The 22,894-nt window shown below is 36.8% G+C and overlaps 1 protein-coding gene across 2 annotated transcripts in view; it reads right to left on the reverse strand.

Annotated features, from left to right (window-relative positions):
• Positions 1-22,894, reverse strand: part of ADK (adenosine kinase) — a 536,287-nt gene that overhangs the window by 87,951 nt on the left and 425,442 nt on the right. For both annotated transcript variants that reach the window (XM_040242473.1, XM_040242472.1), the window contains exons 8-9: positions 20,688-20,723; positions 8,328-8,442 (exon numbers count right to left, since the gene is read on the reverse strand). In XM_040242473.1, the coding sequence (XP_040098407.1) occupies positions 8,328-8,442; positions 20,688-20,723 (151 nt within the window). The remainder of the gene's footprint in view (positions 1-8,327; positions 8,443-20,687; positions 20,724-22,894) is intronic.

Below are 22,894 nucleotides of genomic sequence, written 5' to 3' on the forward strand. Positions count from 1 at the left end.
CATATGCATTTGTCAAAACACAGAGCATGTGACACTATAAAGAGTAAATTTTTTACTTACTTAAAAAACAATTATCCTTCAATTAAAAAATAAAAAACCCAGATATGAAAGGAAATCAAAGTAGAATATAAACTCTAACAAATATAACTATTACAAATGAATAATGTAACCATATTGAAGTGGATGGAATAAAAAGAACTAACTTAGATTTACTTTTGGATAACAGCATCTTGACTGCAAGGAGAGTAAACCAGTCAATCCTGAAGAAAATCAGTCCTGAATATTCAATAGAAGGACTGATGCTGAAACGCCTACATTTTGGTCACCTGAAGCAAAGAGCTGACTCATTGGAAAAGACCATGATGCTGGGAAAGATTGAGGGCAGGAGAAGGGGATGACAGAGGATGAGATGGTTGGATGGTATCACTGACTCAGTTGACATGGTTTGAACAAACTTCGGGAGTTGGGGATGGACAGGAAAGCCTGGCGTGCTACAGTCCATGGGGTCACAATGAGTCGGACATGACTGAATGACTGAACTGAACTGAACTGACTAGATACTGCAGGGTCAAAGACAAAAATAACTGTAAACTAACACTGTATGTCAAGGAAATGTGTTTCACACAAGGGTATGGGAAAGCAATTAAAAACTACTTTGTTGTTTAGTTGCTAAGTTGTGTACAACTGTTTTGCGACCTCACGGACTGTAGACCGCTAGGCTCCTCTCTCTATGGGATCTCCCAGGCAAGAACACTCGAGTGGGTTGTCATTTCCTTCCCCAGAGGCTCTTCCCGACTGAAGGATTGAATATGCATCTCCTATATTGGCAGGCAGACTCCTTACCACTGCGCCACCAGGGAAGCTCAAAAACTACTTTAGGATGAAACAAATAGTAAGTATGGCTTATATAACAAAACCAGAACTTTAAATATCAGAGTAAGAAGTTATAAATAAGGAAAGGAAGAAGGTCAGAAAGAACTTTATTGTTGGACTGGAATCAAAGGTTATCAGTCTGAACTCATGGAATTTAAATATATACATGGATAGAGAAATAAATATAAACAGGTGTAAAGTCATGGGTCAGAGAAGGCAATGGCACCCCACTCCAGTACTCTTGCCTGGAAAATCCCATGGACAGAGGAGCCTAGTAGCCTGCAGTCCATGAGGTTGCTAAGAGTAGGACACGACTGAGCGACTTCACTTTGACACGACTGAAGCGACTTAGCAGCAGCAGCCAATCTATTTGTAAGAGGGCCTAGAAGCAATGATTCTTAAGTAGCAGTGAGCATATCTAGTACCCAGATTTGAGTTTCTAAAAACATTTGCTAGTAAAAGGAGCTGGGGTTATTTGAAGAAGTAGTTGAAGATCTTATGTTATCAAAAAGGAAGGTAGTGCTTAAAAAAGTATGGGGACAGAGCAGGATAAAAAGCCTATATATTGGGTGATTCTATTTTTAAAAAGAAGCAAAACAAACTGTTAGCAGTAGAAGTGAAAATAATGGGTAAATTTGGTGGGGGTAATGATTAGGAGGGGAGCACAAGGAGTGGGTTCTAAAGTGCTAGAAGGGTTCTTTTAATTGATTTGATGGTCACTGGCATAGGTATGAAAATCATAGGTATGATGTGCCAACATAATGAAAATCTGAACCAGTTGTGTATCCATACTATGTTTCAAAACAAACCATAGATTTTATATTTTGATTACAGTGGCTGTTCCATGTTAATTGGTAAAATATATGTGCATTCTACCATATGTAATCTATACCTTAATAAACTTGAATAAAGGTCCTTTAAAAATAAATTCTATAATAAGGCGAACATTTGCCTAGTGTAGGCTGTCTTCCATTTTGCTTTCTAGCTTTGATAGAAAGGTGGGTGTTCAAAGAAGTCTCGTTTCTTGACAAGCTTGAGATCACTAAACCACACAAACCATGCCCCGAAGATAATACTTTGTCAGGAACATGACAGTTTCACATATGTCATTCTAAATTATTTTGAACCTCTGGATTAATTAAAGGACTTTGTCTCTTGTGGTTACAAAAACTTTTAAAATGGAACATGAGTTAATAAGTTACCTTTTTACATTAATAGTTAAGAAAAATACATATTGTGTAAAACCTTATCTGGTAAGAACTTTTTCTTAAGAATGCCATGCATAGATGTTCTGAAAGAATGCTACTTAATTTAATTTCACATCATTACCAGTACCTATGCCAATAAGAACAAGATTTAAAATTGGTTTGGCTATATTGGAAAACATTTTCAAAGTGATTTATAATAATATTTTATAGCAGTAGCAGTTGTGATGATGTGCTGACATTATTCTTTCACCTGCTGAGACTGTTTTTCCTTTAGAGTTCACATTTTCTTTTGCACACCTTCTGTGGTTTATGCCTACCAGAATTGCAAATCACACTGAGCTTTTCTTAGAGAGTAATAGACAGCCTTGAGTGTTTTCAAAGAACATGAAAACTTAACTAGCAAATGGGGTGACAAGTTTAAGGACTCAAGAACATGAAAACAAAAAACTTCAATAACCCCATTTACTCATAAGAAAATGACAGAAGACACTATGATGTGACTATCTTAAATTACAAACTTCCCAGAGGCAGGAGACTATTTAAAGTAGTATGTATATAGATTGCTTTTTATTGTGGATGAGTCCTTGTTACATTGTGATTTATTGAGAAGGAGAAGGATTCAACAAGGCCTGACTTATTGAGGCATTAGATGCTTAGCTGCTAAAAGATTTTGTTTCCATTATCCCACAGGATCATAGAACTTGAAGCAACGTTATCAAATCACCTAATCCAATGGCTCTCAAAGTGAGAGAAGAGGATAGTAGCATTGCTGTATCACCTAAGGGGCTTCCCTGGTGGCTAAAACAGTAAAGAATCCGCCTGCAATGCTGGAGATCTGCATAAGATTCCTGGGTCAGGACGATCCCCTGGAGAAGGGAATGGCTATTCTAGTATTCTTGTCTGGAGAATTTCATGATCAGAGGAGCCTGGCAGGCTACAGCCCATGGGGCTGCAAAGAGTCGGACTTGACTGAGTGACTAAGTGCACACACATTATCACCTAAAGAAGTTTTTTCAACAAATTCACAACCTTGCACTTCTTTTCCCCCAGACTCTAGCACCTCCATTCTTATACATCTTCTTGAGGATATATATTATAACTCCTCACAGGGATGTATCAGGTTGAGGGGAAGGTGTTTTTATGAAGGGAGGGCAATATTTACCAAAAGCCCATTAGGTGATTCTAATATAACAGCACCAGTTTTCCAATTGAGAACTCTGACCTAGTCTGTTTTTTTCTTTTAGGGCACAATTACAATTCAAACAGATCAGAAAGCACTCTGGAAGTATTCAGAAAAGTCTACAGTTTATTCTTCAGTGCACCTATTTTATTGTCTCATAACAGCTACTGTGTAAAATGTGTTATTTTCAATTCAGAACAAAAGTCCTATTGCTTCTTCCAATTTTCAGTGAGTGATACATTTAGTACAGAAACTTGGAAAAACGTAAACTTGCTACAAAGATATAAATATGTATATATGTGCATATATGTACATATTTATACATGTGTGTGTAGAAAATCTTTTTTTCCACTACAATCCTTATTTTAGTAAGATGTTAATATTTGAAGACCTTATTAGCAGCTGCTTTGCGGTAGGTAATCTTCAGTCTTAGTTTTTCTAAAGTTTATAGACACAGAAATGATTTCCCTAACCTGACTCCCATGTTACCAACAGGTTCATTCAACATTTATTAAAAGGATCAAAATGGATAGAATCAACTTTTCTTTCCTGCCTTCATCCCTAGTCTCTCTCTTTTTTTTTCTTTATCCCTAGTCTCTTACTCATTATTTTCCAGTCCCTCTCCAATCCCCTCACTCCCCCAAAAGCTCAGAACTCAATTAGCCTGCAAGCAATGAACCAATGATTAGTATGTGACAAAACCTCTGGGCTGGGAGGATAGAGGATGGATTCCCAAATGAAATAGAAGTGACCAAAAAAAAAAAAAAAGAAAAAAAGAAGTGGAAAAGTCTTTAGATTCACAAGCAATTTATGGAAGAGGAATTCAAAGAATTACATTTATAATATAAAAGAAAACAGTTTATCGACTCTATCTCAAAAGGAGAAAGGTCTCCAGAATTAAATACCAAGGAAACTAATTTTGTTACATTATTGCTAAATGCCACAAACTTAGCAATGATCATTTAAAAGTACTCTACAGCGCAAGGTTTAAGGAACAATGATTTCTAATTAGTGTTTTAATAAGTGTGTTAGCACTGCCTTGTGCCATTCTGGAATGTCACTTATAGTAAATTAAGGGATACTTTCTTTCCCCATCTTCCATTAGTATTTTAATGCTAGGAGGTGGGAAAAAGCTGATCCATATTCAAGAGGGAAGGAGGAAAAACAATAACAAATTGGCATCTCTTCTGTGAATTGCCCCACAGGCCAAGCATTTTTATGTTCTTAATCATTATTAAATGACTTAACATGACACCCAGAGCCTGGCGAATGATTGCATCCTGACATGAGAACGAATTACAAATGAAATGAAAGATCAAGCCGTATTAGAGGATTGCCTCTGGGAAATGAAAATCTTTAATTCTCTTTTATTATTGACATTTATTTGGCTGCCATGAATAACAACACAGCAAAGAGATTCAGCTATGCTTCTGCATTGAATAGCTTATCCCAGGGCTCAAAACTGCATTAACATTTATCATGTTTGCTTTTGTAGCTGACACCACTGAACAGATTCTCTATCCATCTTGTATTTATCATGCATTGCAGATATAGTGCATCCTCTAATTTAAGTTCATTTTCATAGAGTAGGAACAGCAAAGATTAGCCAGTGTCTTTCCTCAAATAAATGCCTGCTGGTAAGCATCCCTAAGCATGGTTTAATAGATTTAATAAAGAACAAAATGAGTTGACAAGGAAATTCAGTCATAGGAAGGGGAGGCTAATTTTAAAGGTTTCAATTTTGGGAAAATTGTGTAAATTCACAATGAGGAAGACACTTGTACAATATGTAGATCTGGAATATATAAAGCCTTAAAATAAATGTCTCCATAAAGAGCAACAAATTGCATGTTTTGAATCTGAAGGCAGTATACCAGTTCCTATAAGATAAAAAAATCTGCATGCTTTTTTCACTTTTCCAAAGAGAGTTCATTGCTAAGACAGGAAGAGGCCACATGGTATAGGAAGACAGCAATCAAGGTAGTCATCAATGCAGGGCTATCTTTTCATGACCCTTTTCTCCCCTGTACACATTTACAACATGGCTTTTCCTGTCACAACAATTAAGGGTTATATACTACCTGGTGCCTTTGTTTACATTATCCTCTCTGACTGGACTGCCCTTCTTTCTTTAAGTTCTTTCTAAAATTCAAGACTTAGCAAGGATATCAATGCATCTTAGGAAAGGTCCTTAATAACTCTGAATTTTGTCTGAAAAATTATTTTTTTTTACTTTTCTGTTTCATTCACTTTTAATTATGGAGATTTTAAAACATACGTAGAAGTAATAACATAATAACCATCCCCCATCACCCAGCTTCCACAATTATTAACTCATGACAAATCTCATCTCATTTATCATCCCACTTCACTATTTACCACTCACTGAATCAATTTTGAAACATAATTTTAAGTAAACTTCTCAATCTTGATTTTGACAATTCTAAAGTAAGAAAGTTGAAATAAATTAACCGTAGGGTTCCTTCCTCCCATAATTTGACAACAGTTTCTTCTTTTACCTATTTCCGGCTTATATATTTAATTCAGTAAAAAACCATCTACATATTCTCTATAGCATCTTTCTTCAAGGTTTACTGATCTCCTTCTTTGAGTCAATACAACCCATATAGTCTGTACCAATAAATACTTATACTCTGTTGTATTCATTGAGTTTTCCATGTGATGCTAGTGGAAAAGAACCCACCTGCCAATGCAAGAGACATAAGAGACATGGGTTTCATCCCTGGGTCAGGAAGATCCCCTGGAGAAGGAAATGGCAACCCACTCCAGTATTCTTGCCTGAAGAATCCCATGGACAGGGGAGCCTGGCAGGCTATAGTCCATGGAGTCGCAGAGACACAACTGAAGTGACTTTGCATGCATGTATTCACATTTTGATATGTACCAATTTTATTTCTCAGCTAGATCTTTAAGTCTATCTTAAATTTCAATGTTCTGCAGAGTACTGAACAAACACAAAACTAATAATTGCTACTGTTTATAACAGTTATTAATGAGCTGATTGGATTTAATTCTAATGATTCAGAGAATATTATTTTATTTTGGCTTTAACAGTAGGCAGCATCATATTGATAATATTACTCATTTCAATGAATAAATGTTTGTTTATTAGATAAAATTCTTATTCTATTTCTATGACAGTTATAAAATAGATGGCTGAGTAAAAACAGAAGTGAAGTTTTCTTCTTGAAGTTTAAAAATAAGAAAGTAACTTACTTCTGAATTCTACTTGCTCATAATCAGATAAACTTATTTTATTCAAGCATGGTACTTGGTAAGTAAAATTTATTTATTTATTTATTTATTTATTTTCAGGAAAGATATTTCTAGACTGACAATATCTCCAAATTTCAAAACAAATAAACAAAATCAAAGTGGATTTATTTAACTGAATTTTAATAAATATAAGTTCTTGAAACTATTTTTAAATTGGAGAAGATAGCTGTATTTATTAAAATAAACAATAATAGGTATATTTTTACAGACATAGAACAAACAGTCCTAAAATTCGCAGAGGACCACAAACTATCCTGAATAGCCAAAGCAATCTTGAGAGAGAGAATGAGGCTAGAGGCATCACACTTCCTGATTCCAAATGATATTACAAAGGTAGAGTAGTCAAAACAATATAGTACTGCAGAATAAAACACACACATAGGTCAACAAAACAGAACAGAGCCCAGAAATAAACACACACGTATAAGGTCAATTCATTTATGACAAAAGAGCCAAGAGGACATAAGAGGGAAAAGATAGTTTCTTCACAATAAGTGGTACTGGGAAAACCAGACAATCATAGGCAAAAGAATGAGAATGGACCACCATCTTACAACATGCATAAGCATCACCTTAAGGTGAATGAAAGACTGGAAGCTAAGACTTGAAATCAAACAACTGTTAGAGGGAAACAAAGGGAGTAAGTCCTCTCGACATTGGTCTTGATGATGAATTTTTGGATTTGACACCAAAAGCAAAGGCTAAAATAACAATAACAAGTGGGAGTTAAAACTAAAAAACTCCTGTATAGCAAAGGCAACTATTAACAAAGTAAAACACAACCTACAGAACAGGAGAACGTATCTGCAAGTCATATACCTCATAAGGGGTTAACATCCAAAATATATAAAGAACTCATACAACTCAACAGCAAAAGAGCAAATAATCCAACTTTAAAAGGGACAGAGGATCTGAATATACATTTTTTCAAAAGAAGACAACAGATGGCCAATAAGTACACGAAAAAGGGACTAAAAATAACTACTCATCAGGAAAATACACATCAAAATTATAATGAGGGATCACTCAGACCTGTCAGAATGGCTAAACTATCATAAAGATAGGAAATACCTGTTGGCAAGCATGTGGATAAAAAGGTACTTTTTGTACTGTTGGTGGAAATGTAAATTGGTGCCGCTGCCATGAACAATAGCATGGAGGCCCTTCAAAAATAAGCAGAACTACCCTAAGACTTGGCAGTTCTACTTCCGAGTCATGAAGGAAACAAAAACACTAACCCAAAGAGATATCTGCACCCTCATGTTCGCTGCAGTATTGTTTACAACAGCCAAGACATGGAAAAAACCTGTGTGTCCACTGATAGACATTTAGGACGGACAGACTTCAGAATGGATAAAAATAATGTGGTACATAAACATCAGCTCACACACATGTGCACACACACAGTGAAATATTATTTAGCCGTATTAAAAGGAAATGCTAGTATCTGAAACAATATGGATGAAACTTCAGTACTCTACACTAACTAAGCAAAATAAGTCAGACAGAAAAATACTGTATGATCTCACTTATATGTAAAATTTTAAAAATAATAATAAAAAAACTCAAAGTCACAGGTACAGAGAACAGATTGGTGGATGCCAGCGGCGAGGGTTGGAATGGGGATGACAGTGAGTAAAGTACATGAAGGAGATTTTAGAAAGAAAAATGTACACTGTTTTCAGTAATTTATAATAAAAGTATATAACATCTTAAAATAATGATTAATCTCCATAATACTGGGTTTTTCCCACAGTTTCCCCAGGTACCTGTAGCCAGTATGGTGTCTTCTCTCCCTTGGGTGAAAATCACGATTCGCTGCCTCTTTGAGTTGACCTTTGGCAGAGCCTGTGTCTTTCTGGCTATTTCTTTTATGTCTTCAGTCTATTAATAGAAAGGAGGAAAAATATGCTCATAGTCAATATAATAAACTAAAATTTTATAGTAGATTAAGGATTTAGTTTCTCATGCTCAAAATAAGAGAGACCTGATCATAGAATTAGTACATAAAAATTTTAACTACATACAGAAGTAAACAGAATAGTACAACAATCTTCAAGGAACCTATCATCAAGCTGCAATGATTTGAAATTTATGATGAATCTTACTTCTATTTATCTATCTACCTTTCATATTATTCTTAAAGAAAGCTCAAATACTATATAATGCCACATGTAAAATGCTTTATTATGTATTTCTGAAAGGTAATGATTAAAACATAACTATTATCATATTTTTAATTAATGATAATTCTTTAATATCAACAAAAGTCAGTTTTCAAATTTCTAATTAATGAGAGATTTGTAAAAAAAGAGTATTACTGAATTATTTTAAGGCTTACAGAGAGAGCATAATTATACTGGTTCTGGAAATAATGCAGTTAATATAATAAATTTTTCAAAGAACTAAAATGAGATGCTAACCATTTTCTAGAGACTTAGCTTTTTTAAAGATAATGTTTTAAAAAGGACAAATTAGTTCTAGAAACCCTCATGCTGTTTTTCATGATCACATAGGCTGCAGTTTTACATCATAAATGTTCTGTCTTGAAATCTAATTCTTGAGCTACGGGTTAGATTTTTAGAATCATGTTTTCAACTTTTTTGAATTAAAAAATGTATTTTCATTAGCTTTTTAAAAAACTAATTTATTTTATTTTTTTGGTTACGCTGGTCTTCATTGCTGCGTGCATACTTTCTCTAGCTGCAGTAAGCAGTTGTGTGCAGACTTCTCACTGCACTGGCTTCTCTTGTTGTGGAGCACAGGCTCTGGCACACGGCTTCAGTGGCTGTGGCTCATGGGCCTAGAGCTTGTAGGCTTCAGTACTTGTGGCAGACAGGCCCAGCAGTTGTGGCACATGGGCTCAGCAGTTGCAGTGAACAGGCTTAGCTGTTCCTCAGCTTGTGGCATCTTCCAGGACCAGGGACTGAACCTGTGTCTCCTGCACTGGCAGGCAGATTCTTATCCACTGTACCACCAGGGAAGTCCTTAACAATTTTAGATAATTTAAAAACCCATGTTTGAATTCGGAGGGCTGCTAAAATTGTCCATCGTCTGCAGTTTGTTGGTAGCTTCCTCTATCACTGTGCGAAGTTTTAAAAAGTTATGGAGAGAGAAATATATACCAGAGTGGAAATATATCTAATAAAAGAAATTAATTAGGATATATAGGACAGAAAAGTTTAGGTAAGCAAAGCAAACAAGTCACAGTGGCTACAGACAACATCAGAAACCATGATGTCCTTAAAGGTATGACAATCTTTAATGAAATATTTGTATGCTGTTTAGTCACAAAATACTGGATTTAGTCAAGAAATTCTGGATGATATATGAATCTAAGCTTCTCCTAAACCTAACATCATGATTCCTGAGGACTGCTATTTCTGAAAGAAAAAAAAAAAAAAAAAAAGCCATTTGTGGTTGGACAATGCTGCTGACCTTTCAAACATGCTGACTATTTCACTTTTGTTTGCTTGTTTTCGAAAAGAACTATGCCTGAAACTCTGATAAGACGAGAAAGAAATTCCCTCAGTTTGAGGGGAAAGACTATTAAAAATGACCAGTAACATTTGAAAGTGAAGTGGCTCAGTCATGTCCGACTCTTTGCGACCCCATGGACTGTAGTCTACCAGGCTCCTCTGTCAAGGGGATTTTCCAGGCAAGAATACTGGAGTGGGTTGCCATTTCCTTCTCCAGATTTTCCCAACCCAGGGATTGAACCTGGGTCTCCCGCACTGTAGGCAGATGAGACACTTTACCATCTGAGCCACCAGGGAAGTCTATCCCCCCAAATGACAATGTCTTATAATAATAATGTTTCTAATAAGTATATACATTAAAATTATATATATTCTCCAAATCTCTTTACTGCTACTGCTAAGTCACTTCAGTCATGTCCGACTCTGTGCAAACCCATAGACGGCAGCCCATCAGGCTCCCCTGTTCCTTAAATCTCTTTACTACAGACATATTTTACTAATATAGGATTTTTGCTTATGATTGAGTACAGTTCATTTTTAGTAAAGATAGGCAAACTCCAGAAAGACTCACTTTAGCACCTTAGGAATGGAATTTTATGCATGTACTGGATGATTTTTAAGTAGAGATCCTTCTTAAAAGTGGTATAAGGAATAAATGAAGAGTGAGATTTGGTTGTCTTATACCAACCCTGTGAAAAAAGAGAATGTTTTGTGGGAGTTTTGGTAACCTAATCAAAGCAACATTTTTTTCATGCCTCAAGTTAAACCTTATAAAAACAGCAATTCAAGATCGAAACAAACTTTTCAAATATAAAAGATAAATCTTCACAGAAAGATTAAGCTTTATTCTATTTGTATCCATATCTACAGTTCCATTGTGCATGACATTGGGATATCATGTATATCCCTATTATGACGCACTGACAAGGGCACAATGCTGCTGCTGCTGCTAAGTCGCCTCAGTCATGTCTGACTCTGTGCGACCCCATAGATGGTAGCCCACGAGGCTCCGCCCTCCCTGGGATTCTTCAGGCAAGAACACTGGAGTGGGTTGCCATTTCCTTCTCCAATGCATGGAAGTGAAAAGTGAAAGTGAAATCGCTCAGTCGTGTCTGACTCTTTGCAACCCAATGAATCGCAGCACACCAGGCCTCCCTGTCCATCACCAACTCCCAGAGTCCACCCAAACCCATGTCCATTGAGTTGGTGATGCCTTCCTACCATCTCATCCTCTGTTGCCCCCTTCTCCTCCTGCCTTCAATCTCTCCCAGCATCAGGGTCTTTTCCAATGAGTCAGCTCTTCTCATGAGGTGGCCAGAGTACTGGAGTTTCAGCTTCAACATCAGTCCTTCCAATGAACAACCAGGACTGATCTCCTTTAGGATGGACTGGTTGGATCTCCTTGCAGTCCAAGGGACTCTCAAGAGTCTTCTCCAACACCACAGTTCAAAACCATCAATTCTTCGGAGCTCAGCTTTCTTCACAGTCCAACTCTCACATCCATACATGACTACTGGAAAAATCGTAGCTTTGACTAGATGGACCTTTGTTGGGAAAGTAATGTGTCTGCTTTTGAATATGCTATCTAGGTTGGTCATGAATTTCTTCCAAGGAGCGAGTGTCTTTTAATTTCATGGCTGCAGTCACCATCTGAAGTGACTTTGGAAGTCCAAAAGATAAAATCAGCCACTGTTTCCCCATCTATTTGCCATGAAGTGACAGGACCACATGCCATGATCTCAGTTTTCTGTATGTTGGACAAACCTAAATTGAGGGACATTCTACAAAATGACTGACAGGCAGTCTTCAAAAGTATGAAGATCATGAACAACAAGGAATGCATGAGCAACTGTCTGATAAGAAGAGACTAAGAAGACAAATAGATGCAATGTGACCCTGGACTAGATTGTGGAAGAGAAAAAAGAAATTAGTGGAAAAACTGGTGAAATGAGAATAAATTCTATAGTTCAGTTACTAACACTGTGCTGATGTTGACTTCCAGGTTTTGATCATTATACCTTGGTTCTGTAAGATGTTTACATTAGGGGAAGCTAAGTGAAGGTATCCAAAACTTCTCTGTACTATTTTTGCAAATTTTCTGAATCAAATTGTTTCAAAAGAGAAAGTTAAAAATAGTTTTCTTTGTGTATGAGGAGGAAAAATAAGGTAAGTGAAAGAGCTGAATGCAGTATTTAGCACATGCCAAGTACTTAATAAATACTGATGTATTTCCTATATTTACTGTCATTTAAATACACTCCAAAACTGTCAAATCCTAAGTTGCCTGAAAATCTCTAGAAAGGACCTCAAGAATTTTTTGAGGGGGGCTGTGGTGGGTCTTCAGTGCTGCTCATAGGCTTTCTCTAGTAGTGAGTGGGCTCATTACTTGTAACACATTTAGTTGCTTAGTTGCTCAGCAATGGGTGGGAACTTCCTGGACCAGGGATCTAACTGGTGTTCTTGCATTCCAAGAGGTAGATTCTTAACCACTGGCCCACAGGGAAGCCTTCTGAAGAGTTCTGAGTATTGAGAATTCAATTATGTTATCCAATAAGAGAGGAGAAAGAGAAAAAAGGAAGAAAAAGTAGAAAGCTCACAATTTAAATATGAGCCATGTATAAACAGCTATGAGCACTCTAAAATACTTATTACCTCTTAACCAGTCTGCTGCTGCTAAGTCGCTTCAGTCGTGTCCGACTCTGTGCGACCCCATAGACGGCAGCCCACCAGGCTCCCCCGTCCCTGGGATTCTCCAGGCAAGAGCAGTGGAGTGGGTTGTCATGTCCTTCTCCAATGCATGAAAGTGAAGAGTGAAAGTGAAGTCGCTCAGTCGTGTCCGACTCTTAGCGACCCCATGGTCTGCAGCCTATCAGGCTCCACCCATGGGATTTTCCAGACAAGAATACTGGTATGTATTATTCAGTTCAGCTCAGTCACTCAGTCATGTCCGACTCTTTGCGACCCCATGAACTGCAGCACGCCAGGCCTCCCTGTTCATCACCATTTCCCAGAGTTCACTCAGACTCATGTCCATCGAGTCCGTGATGCCATCCAGCCATCTCATCCTCGGTCGTCCCTTTCTCCTACTGTCCCCAATCCCTCCCAGCATCAGAGTCTTTTCCAAGGAGACAACTCTTCGCATGAGGTGGCCAAAATACTGGAGTTTCAGCTTCAGCATCATTCCTTCCAAAGAAATCCCAGGGCCGATCTCCTTCAGAATGGACTGGTTGGATCTCCTTGCAGTTCAAGGGACTCTCAAGAGTCTTCTCCAACACCACAGTTCAAAAGCATCAATTCTTTGGCGCTCAGCCTTCTTCACAGTCCAACTCTCACATCCATACATGACCACAGGAAAAACCATAGCCTTGACTAGATGGACCTTAGTCGGCAAAGTAATGTCTCTGCTTTTGAATATGCTATCTAGGTTGGTCATAAGTTTTCTTCCAAGAGTAAGCGTCTTTTAATTTCATGGCTGCAGTCACCATCTGCAGTGATTCTGGAGCCCCCAAAAATAAAGGCTGACACTGTTTCCACTGTTTCCCCATCTATTTCCCATGAAGTAATGGGACCGGATGCGATGATCCTCGTTTTCTGAATGTTGAGCTTTAAGCCAACTTTTTCACTCTCCTCTTTCACTTTCATCAAGAGGCTTTTTAGCTACTCTTCACTTTCTGCCATAAGGGTGGTATCATCCGCATATCTGAGGTGATTGAGATTTCTCCTGGCAATCTTGATTCCAGCTTGTGTTTCTTCCAGTCCAGCGTTTCTCATGATGTACTCTGCATAGAAGTTAAATAAGCAGGGTGACAATATGCAGCCTTGACGTACTCCTTTTCCTATTTGGAACCAGTCTGTTGTTCCATGTCCAGTTCTAACCGTTGCTTCCTGACCTGCATACAGATTTCTCCAGAGGCAGGTTAGGTGGTCTGGTATTCCCATCTCTTTCAGAATCCCCCACAATTCATTGTGATCCACACAGTCAAAGGCTTTGCCATAGTCAATCAAGCAGAAATAGATGTTTTTCTGGAACTCTCTTGCTTTTTCGATGATCCAGCGGATGTTGGCAATTCGATCTCTGGATCCTCTGCCTTTTCTAAAACCAGCTTGAACATCAGGGAGTTCACAGTTCAGGCGTTGCTGAAGCCTGGCTTGGAGAATTTTGAGCATTACTTTACTAGCATGTGAGATGAGTGCAATTGTGCGGTAGTTTGAGCATTCTTTGGCATTGCCTTTCTTTGGGATTGGAATGAAAACTGACCTTTTCCAGTCCTGTGGCCACTGCTGAGTTTTCCAAATTTGCTGGCATATTGAGTGCAGCACTTTTCACAGCATCCTCTTTCAGGATTTGAAACAGCTCAACTGGAATTCCATCACCTCCACTAGCTTTGTTCATAGGGATGCTTTCTATGGCCCACTTGACTTCACATTCCAAGATGTCTGGCTCTAGATTAGTGATCACATCATCATGATTATATGGGTCGTGAAGATCTTTTTTGTACAGTTCTTCCATGTATTCTTGCCACCTCTTCTTAATATCTTCTGCTTCTCTTAGGTCCATACCATTTCTGTCCTTTACCGAGCCCATCTTTGCATGAAATATTCCCTTGGTATCTCTAATTTTCTTGAAGAGATCTCTAGTCTTTCCCATTCTGTTGTTTTCCTCGATTTCTTTGCATTGATCACTGAAGAAGGCTTTCTTATCTCTTCTTGCTATTCTTTGGAACTCTGCATTCAGATGCTTATATCTTTCCTTTTCTCCTTTGCTTTTTGCCTCTCTCCTTTTCACAGCTATTTGTAAGACCTCCCCAGACAGCCATTTTGCTTTTTTGCATTTCTTTTCCATGGGGATGGTCTTGATCCCTGTCTCCTATACAGTGTCACGAACCTCATTCCACAGTTCATCAGGCACTCTATCTATCAGATCTAGGCCCTTAAATCTATTTCTCACCTCCACTGTATAATCATAAGGGATTTGATTTAGGTTATACCTGAATGGTCTAGCGTTTTTCCCTACTTTCTTCAATTTGAGTCTGAATTTGGTAATAAGGAGCTCATGATCTGAGCCACAGTCAGCTCCTGGTCTTGTTTTTGTTGACTGTATACAGCTTCTCCATCTTTGGCTGCAAAGAATATAATCAATCTGATTTTGGTGTTGACCATCTGGTGATGTCCATGTGTAGAGTCTTCTCTTGTGTTGTAGGAAGAGGGTGTTTGCTATGACCAGTGCGTTTTCTTGGCAACACTTATAGATGCAGAAAGCAAGAGCCATGTATATAGCTCTAAAGTATTCAATAAATCTTAACTACTCTAGGAAATAGGTGCTATTACTATATCTCCATTTTATAGATGAGGAAATTGAGTCACAGAGAGGTTAAGTAACTTCCCAAGGTCATAAACATACCAAGAAGTGGAGCCAGGACTAGCATCCACAAAGTCTTGATTCCAACACTCTTCCCTGTTATCTACAGATCATACTACGTCTACGAATTCTGGTTATGTGATTTCTGTTGTGATCACAAAACTAAAGCATCTTCATGTTAAATAATTATATGCCACAGTCAGAAGTCATTGCTGATCTTGCATTTAAACATGAAATTTTTCTTAATTCTTCTGGATTGTATTTTACCTTAGTGAATTTCAACTTCTGAATTTCCAGATATTTCTCATTTTCCAAGGTCATTTGAAAATCTGATTTCCTCCTCCAATATGTTAGACTGTGAGAAAGAAGTGTAGTTTATAAAGATCACCAGATTCAAGACAGCTGAGCTCAGATTCTGACTCCATTAACTGTTAGCTATGTGACTCTGAACATGTTATGTAGTTTATTTTTTTTCTGTTCAACTGATATGGCAATACATGCCCTACCTACCCCTCCAAGGTTTGTATGAATATTAAATGTATTAATGATATGTTAGAAAATGTTTTATAAACTTTGAATCATTTCATAAATGTCAAACTATGCTTTTATTGTCACTGGTGCTCACACACTTTAAATTTAGCATTGTTTTCCAAATTAATATATTGTCTTCATTCCATTTTTAACAAACTGATGATATAAATGTAAAAGAATACTGTTACCACCTATCTGCTGCTGCTGCTGCTAAGTCGCTTCAGTTGCGTCTGACTCTGGGCGACCCCATAGACGGCAGCACACCAGGCTCCCCCATCCCTGGGATTCTCCAGGCCAGAATACTGGAGGGGGTTGCCGTTTCCTTCTCCAATGCATGAAAGTGAAAAGTGAAAGTGAATTCACTCAGTCGTGTCCGACTCCTAGCGACCCCATGGACTGCAGCCCACCAGGCTCCTCCGTCCATGGGATTCTCCAGGCGAGAGTACTGGAGTGGGAAGAAAAGCAAATATGGTGTTCATATATATTGCCCCATTTAATCACACATATTCTGCTTTGTTTCCCAATAGGAACTCCTGTAATAATCACGGTGGTCATATGATGTGTCAATCTCCATCCTGTCTGATACCACTTCCTTGTCACTCATTCCATTCCAGGTGCACTGGCCTCCTGTCACTACCTGGAGTACACAGTACATAATGTTCTCTTGTGTCTAGAGTCCTGCAAACTCCGGTTCCCTCTGTCTGGTTTGCTTCCTTGTTGCTTGTTTTGCTTTTTTAGAGTCATAGCTAGATATTTGTGTTCTTTTAGTTTTACTTCCTCAGAGAGTGACTCCAATGATCAGAGTATCTAAAATAGGAGACTCCCACCTTTCTTTTACTGTACACTTTCATTACTTCTATCTTGTCTTCAGTGTCTATCGAAGTGTTAGGCACAAAGTAAGTGCTCAGCAAGTGGATTTGTTGAATGAGTAAGTGATTAAAACAAGAGAATCACGACTATTCTATCTCTTTCTGTTAATTGAGTGTTTCAAAACTGGTATCATTTGAACTCAGTCACTTAGGGAAGCAGCACTGTACTCCATCAACAAACATGATCTAATTTAGTGTCTCATTTCCAGAAACTCTTGGCGATCATTCACTGTGAATTCTTTATATTTGTGAGGAAAACAGGAACATTAGGAAAATCTTGGAGAACTCTTCGGTCATCAACACCTTCTGAAACTCTCTGTGGACTTACTATCCAGGGCTGATCAATGGAAGTTTCTGTGAGGATGTCACGTTCTACATCTGCTCTGTCCAATATGGTAGTCACTATCTACGTAGGCATGCACTTGAGATGTGCCTAGAGACTAAGGAACTGAACTTGTAATTTTATTTAATTTATATAGCCACACATGGCTTGTGGATGCCTATTGGATAGCACTTTCAATACTTTCTTCTCTCAGTGGTATAAGATGATAGAGCTGTCATTGGTCAGAGAAAGACTATAAGCCTGGAAGTCTCTGGGCAGAGTCATGGGCTGTAGGTAAGTGGGAAAATGGAAAAGGATTGCTTTATTTCCTCTATGGTTAGAAGTATTGTATTTTAGAGCTCTAAAATAAGAAAATTAAAATTTGCTGCTTGGAGTAAAACGGAGTAACTGATACAATAGAAAAGGTATGAATTCTCTTCATCATTTGGCATATACTCTATTGCACTGAGAATGAGAACACAAAGAATAGTTTTATTTAGGTTTTGGAGGTATGTTCTTCACCTTAATTTAAATCAATTTTCAATAGTGCTTTTAAAAGGTTTCATAATGAAACATATTGCTAAGTGCCTCATTTCTATTTAGGTTCTAAAAATACAAACCTTTAATCGGTTCAACTTAAGATAAGGTTGGTTGAAAAACACGCTGCAGTCTGAACCGATTTTCCAAAATAATAAAAGGCCTCATGAAACTTTTTACACCAAGAATTGTCATTTTAAATTCGTAGCAGGTCTGTCATTTAAATCAGGCACTATGCAATTTTCCATCAACCTATATATATACACATTCCCCTCTCTTCTGCTTTGTGCTCTGGCCAGTTCCACTTTTTATCTCATTCTCCAGTGCACTCCTAAGCTGCTTCTTCTTACTGAAAATTGCCCAATTCATTTTAAAGATTAAAGATTTTTTTCTTAAAGAAAGATTATCTGAAATTTGCAGAGAAGCTAACCAGAATATCATAAACAATGTCACTGAGGATATTTCCTGATGATAAACACTGGTTATTTTTAGATGCATTTGGATGGCAACACTCAGTGGCTTTGGGAACTGACTGGGATTTATAACAGAAAATGAAGGTAGGACTTGTGGGAAGAAAAAGTGCCCACCTTTCTTTTTCTCTTTAATTTTTCCACTTCTCTCCTCTCATTCATGTCTCAAATTAAGAGGTAAAATTAAAGTTGGGAGGAAATAGATACAGATCTTGTCTAGTTTGTCACAAGACTTGAAAGCACTGACACATTCCCACAGACATTAAACTGTTAAATGATTTATTCTTGTTGGAGTCTTTAAAAATACTGAGATTCAAATCTATGCCTTCATACTACTATCTAACCAACTAAGGAAACTTTAATGACATTTTAAAATCATTCATTTTCTCTAGATAGCATTCAGTACAAGGATTATATTTTATTAAAAATACCGACTTCAGGGTATTCTAATCAAGGCTTTTACAGATTCTGAAATGCTTACAGTATTTTAGGGAACCCATGAAGGGATACATCAAGACACTGTATGCTTTATACAATCTAACACATCATCGTCAGATTACCAACTGAGTTTTGCTATGTCAGGAGGTAATAAGGTATACTATTATAATCATCACTTTGTTCATATGTTGTAATCAGTTATGGCAGATTTATGGTAAAAAGAAACAACTTTAGAGTCAATAAGTAAGAACTAATGGAAAGGTTAATATGGTGTTGGTTAGTAGAAAATAGAAAAAGTAGCTTGTTGCTAAGACTGAATTTAAACCAGGCATATTCAAAGCATGTAGCTCAACAGGACAATAAAACTGAATTAGTAAGGTTTAATAAATTATTAAAATTATTATCAGGTACTACAGAATCATTTGTTATACATGTTACATATCTAAGCATTTATAAAAGTGGTTATTTTTTAGAACTGAAATACATTTCTAAATGTTAGCACATAAAATAGGACACAAATTTATACTCTATATATGTTTTATTTGAAGAATTTTTATGTAACAATGGAGAATATTAATTGTTAACACTGAAATTTAAAATCAATGAAACTTTATAACATGACTTAAAATATTTACTTATAGTTTCATGATCAAAACATTTGTCTTTCTAAATTGAACGTTCCCCTCATTACATTTAGCCCTGTACAGCAATTGCCAGTTTGGGAAATTACAAAGGGAAACTTAAATTAGATAAAAATTACTTGGAAATCTTTATTCCTTCTTCATGTGACTCAACCTTATATTCATGAGAATATGTTAAAATAAAAAAAGCAAACTCCCAAGAAATGATGACAGTTTCCATTAACTGAGCTTCCTGCCCTGATACAGTTTTTATATAGGACCTTGAGAGTAGAATACTTATACCACATGCTCACTATCTTCCCCCAAGAAAAAGCAGCACCTTGGTTGTCAAGCCCTATGACATGCATAACATACACATGTGTCACTTTGTTGCTTAATAACGAATCTGTCTTTAGTACATTTAAATAACATTTCCTTCACAATTTTATAAAACACCTTTCTCTAAAGAGTTCAAAGTGAGCTTACTAATATATCCAGTCAACGCTCACAGCTTCTGTACATGGTAGACAATACTGAGTATACAAATAAGGAAAGAGTTTCTATATATTCCAGATCTAGTCAGGTTAAATTTAAAAAACTTACTTCCATCAAACATTCCAGTTTGCTATATAGAACACAATATTCTACAGCGTTCTGGCTAAATAAATAAGATAGTGATAAAAATCACACACTCAGTTAATCTCTGTCAATTAGCCTGGGTTTAGATTAGTCAGTGTTTCCCAACAATCCAGCGGAAGGTAGATACTACATATGTAAAAACATGGTCTTGGCTATTATTTTAATTTTGCCAACAACAACTATATGGAGTTTGGAATCTCAACAGGATAGTATTTCTATAAGGAAAACAGAACTGATTATCTGAAAATTAAAGCAATTATCAATTTTGTGTTTCAGATAATGTATATGTTTTATGCTATCAAAGCAATGAGGAAAAAGAAAGAAAAGAAAAAAAGATTCAAACAGAAAGTTCACATGAGAAGGATTTAAACTAGTCAGTTCCTAACAACAGTTAAGTATAACCTTTTGGAAATTAATTTACATAATGATAATCTACATGTGGTAAGGTTGAAATTATTTAAATGACATTATATTTCACTATTTAGTGTTGTTCCACCACTGCTTTAGCAGTGAATTCTTATGAAATGTAATGCAGCTAATGAGGTAGCTTTTTAACTGAACAAACTGACAGGCCCCATATCTGCAGAGGCAGCTTGAAACCGTGCCCAACCTCTTGGCTTCCCAAGAGGCTTTTCAAAATTCAATAAATAACATCTGTAGGCGATGTTGGGTGCAGACCTAGCAGAGTGCGTCATAACACTGTGCTGGCAGAACAAAGAAACCATGACGACTGCCAAGTTTCCATGGCAACTGCTGCGAGGCTCTGAGAGTATAATAGCACATCAATCACTGTCCAAAAGAACTTCATTATCAGCTAGAAAAAACCTTTAGGATCTGTTTAGTGTGCAATTGTGGGTTAACTCACCTCAAAGCCTTGCTCTCTAGCAAAAGTGGCAGCTTCCTGAAATAAAAAAAAAGAACAGTTAATTATAAAGTGCTAGGTAATGAAGAAATAATCCATTTTGAAACTCATTCAAACAGTCTTCTTTTTACACAATTATCTCAATATACTCACATAGTTCAATTTTTATTCTTACACGGAAAAAAAGATTTCTTTTTTCCTTGGCATAAAAAAAAGGCAGCAAATGTCAACACACTTCACAAGCTGAAATAAAGAAGATGTAGTACATGTTTTTACCGTAGCTGTCACCATGAGTTCAGGTGTTTTGACCCCGACAAAGAAAATCATTTGAAACCTAAGGAAGATACTGATGGTTATGTTTTTAATTAAAACAATACATTTCATAAAACTCTTCTGTAAGAAGAATGTTTGCTAATAAATGTATAGATTAGATTCAGAAAACCCACCATTTTGCAATCTCTGATTTATTCAGGCAAAGGTCATCAAAGGATGCTCAATTCATTAGGTTAAAGAATGATGGGGAACTGGTTATTTCATGGAATCAAAGTATCAAAGATCACGTGCTGGTCACGAGGAGCAAAGTATAACTTTATAGTGGAAGAATCAAGCAGTCATCACTTTAACCCAGTGATCAACCTTACTACCTAATATTCTGATCACCAAATAGTCTGTGGCTTCTGTCATAATGTAGTATAAGGTACAGAGCACCATCTATAAAGTTTTTAACATGAATTAATCAAAATTTTATTCAACAACTTGCAATCTACAGGAAATATATAGCGGATAGAAGAACAAGTTAAATGATACACTGAGAAAGCTAATAAACAAATCCATAGTGAAGTGAAGTCGCTCAGTCGTGTCCGACTCTTTGCGACCCATGGGCTGTAGCCTACCAGGCTCCTCTGTCCATGGCATTTTCCAGGCAATAGTCCTGGAGTGGATTGCCATTTCCTTCTCCAGGGGATCTTCCCAACCCAGGGATTGAACCCAGGTCTCCCGCACTGTAGACAGACACTTTACCGTCAGACAGGACAAGTACCTTGGTCTTTTTAGTAAGTCAACATCATGATAAAATGTATAGGAGTAATGTACAGATTTTAATTGGAAACTGTTTGAACAAACCAGTTGTAAAATACATTTTGGGTAAGTTTGATTATGAAATGGAAATCAAATAATATTAGGAATTATCAACTTGATATGAAAAAATCCTAGATTTTCAGGTGTATCCTGAAGTATCCTGGGATAAAATGGCATGTTATTTTAGAAAACTTAAAAACAAAAAAAGAAAGTGAAGCAAAAATGGTAAAATATTAATGTATCTAGATGTATTCAGTATAACTATCTTTGGCCTGTTTGAAAATTTGTGTAATAAAATGTCTACCCCCATATTTCTCTCTGATTTAAGATGACAGGGTAACAAATGCTGAATATTTTTTAAAATTTAGTTAAAAATTTTAAAACAATGTTTTTCTAGATATTAAATATATCTTAAGGGCACAATCTGATGAACATTAGTATATAATCTAATGCCCTTATAATAGGCTATCAAATGACAAAAACACATCTGTGTAACCAAATCCTTTCCCTTTCTTCATTCTCTACTTTGTGCATATATTTTCATTTTAGTACTGATACAGAAAATGGAGGCAATATTACTTTTCAATTCCACTTCCCTCTTGAAGACAGAAAAAAAAAAAACTGCAGACAACTGTCAAGAGTCTCTACATCTTAACTTACATTCCTCCAGAATTATCTTTGCCAAGAGATATTAATAGAAGGATGGGATGTGAGCCTGAGTAGTGAGCAGATCCAACTTAACTAAAATGACTGCTGCACCAAACCATGTAAGGCAGAAACTACAGTTAATGTCTCCAGCACAAATCTGGGTAGTATCTACATGTTAAGGAAAACACAGAGAAAAGAAGTATGTATGCACTTATAGTCCAATATACTAATACCATGTAAGTTTAAAGAACAACTTTGAGGGTCTGAGAAGAGTGAAACATACTATCACAATTAAACACTGAAGTTAATAGAAAGTGATAAGCTGAAAGTACAGCTCCTTAGGCTGTTCACTAGAGAAGCGTAAAACTGATTGAGTTAACCTTAGTTGATACAGATTAAAAAAAATTAAATCATGATCTTGACAATTGGGGTAAGGATGGTTAGCCTTCTTGACAATTTACTTACACCAGAATCTTGTATACCAG

Source organism: Oryx dammah, unplaced genomic scaffold, assembly GCF_014754425.2.
Source record: "Oryx dammah isolate SB20612 unplaced genomic scaffold, SCBI_Odam_1.1 HiC_scaffold_6, whole genome shotgun sequence".
NCBI classification, from domain to species: domain Eukaryota; kingdom Metazoa; phylum Chordata; class Mammalia; order Artiodactyla; family Bovidae; genus Oryx; species Oryx dammah.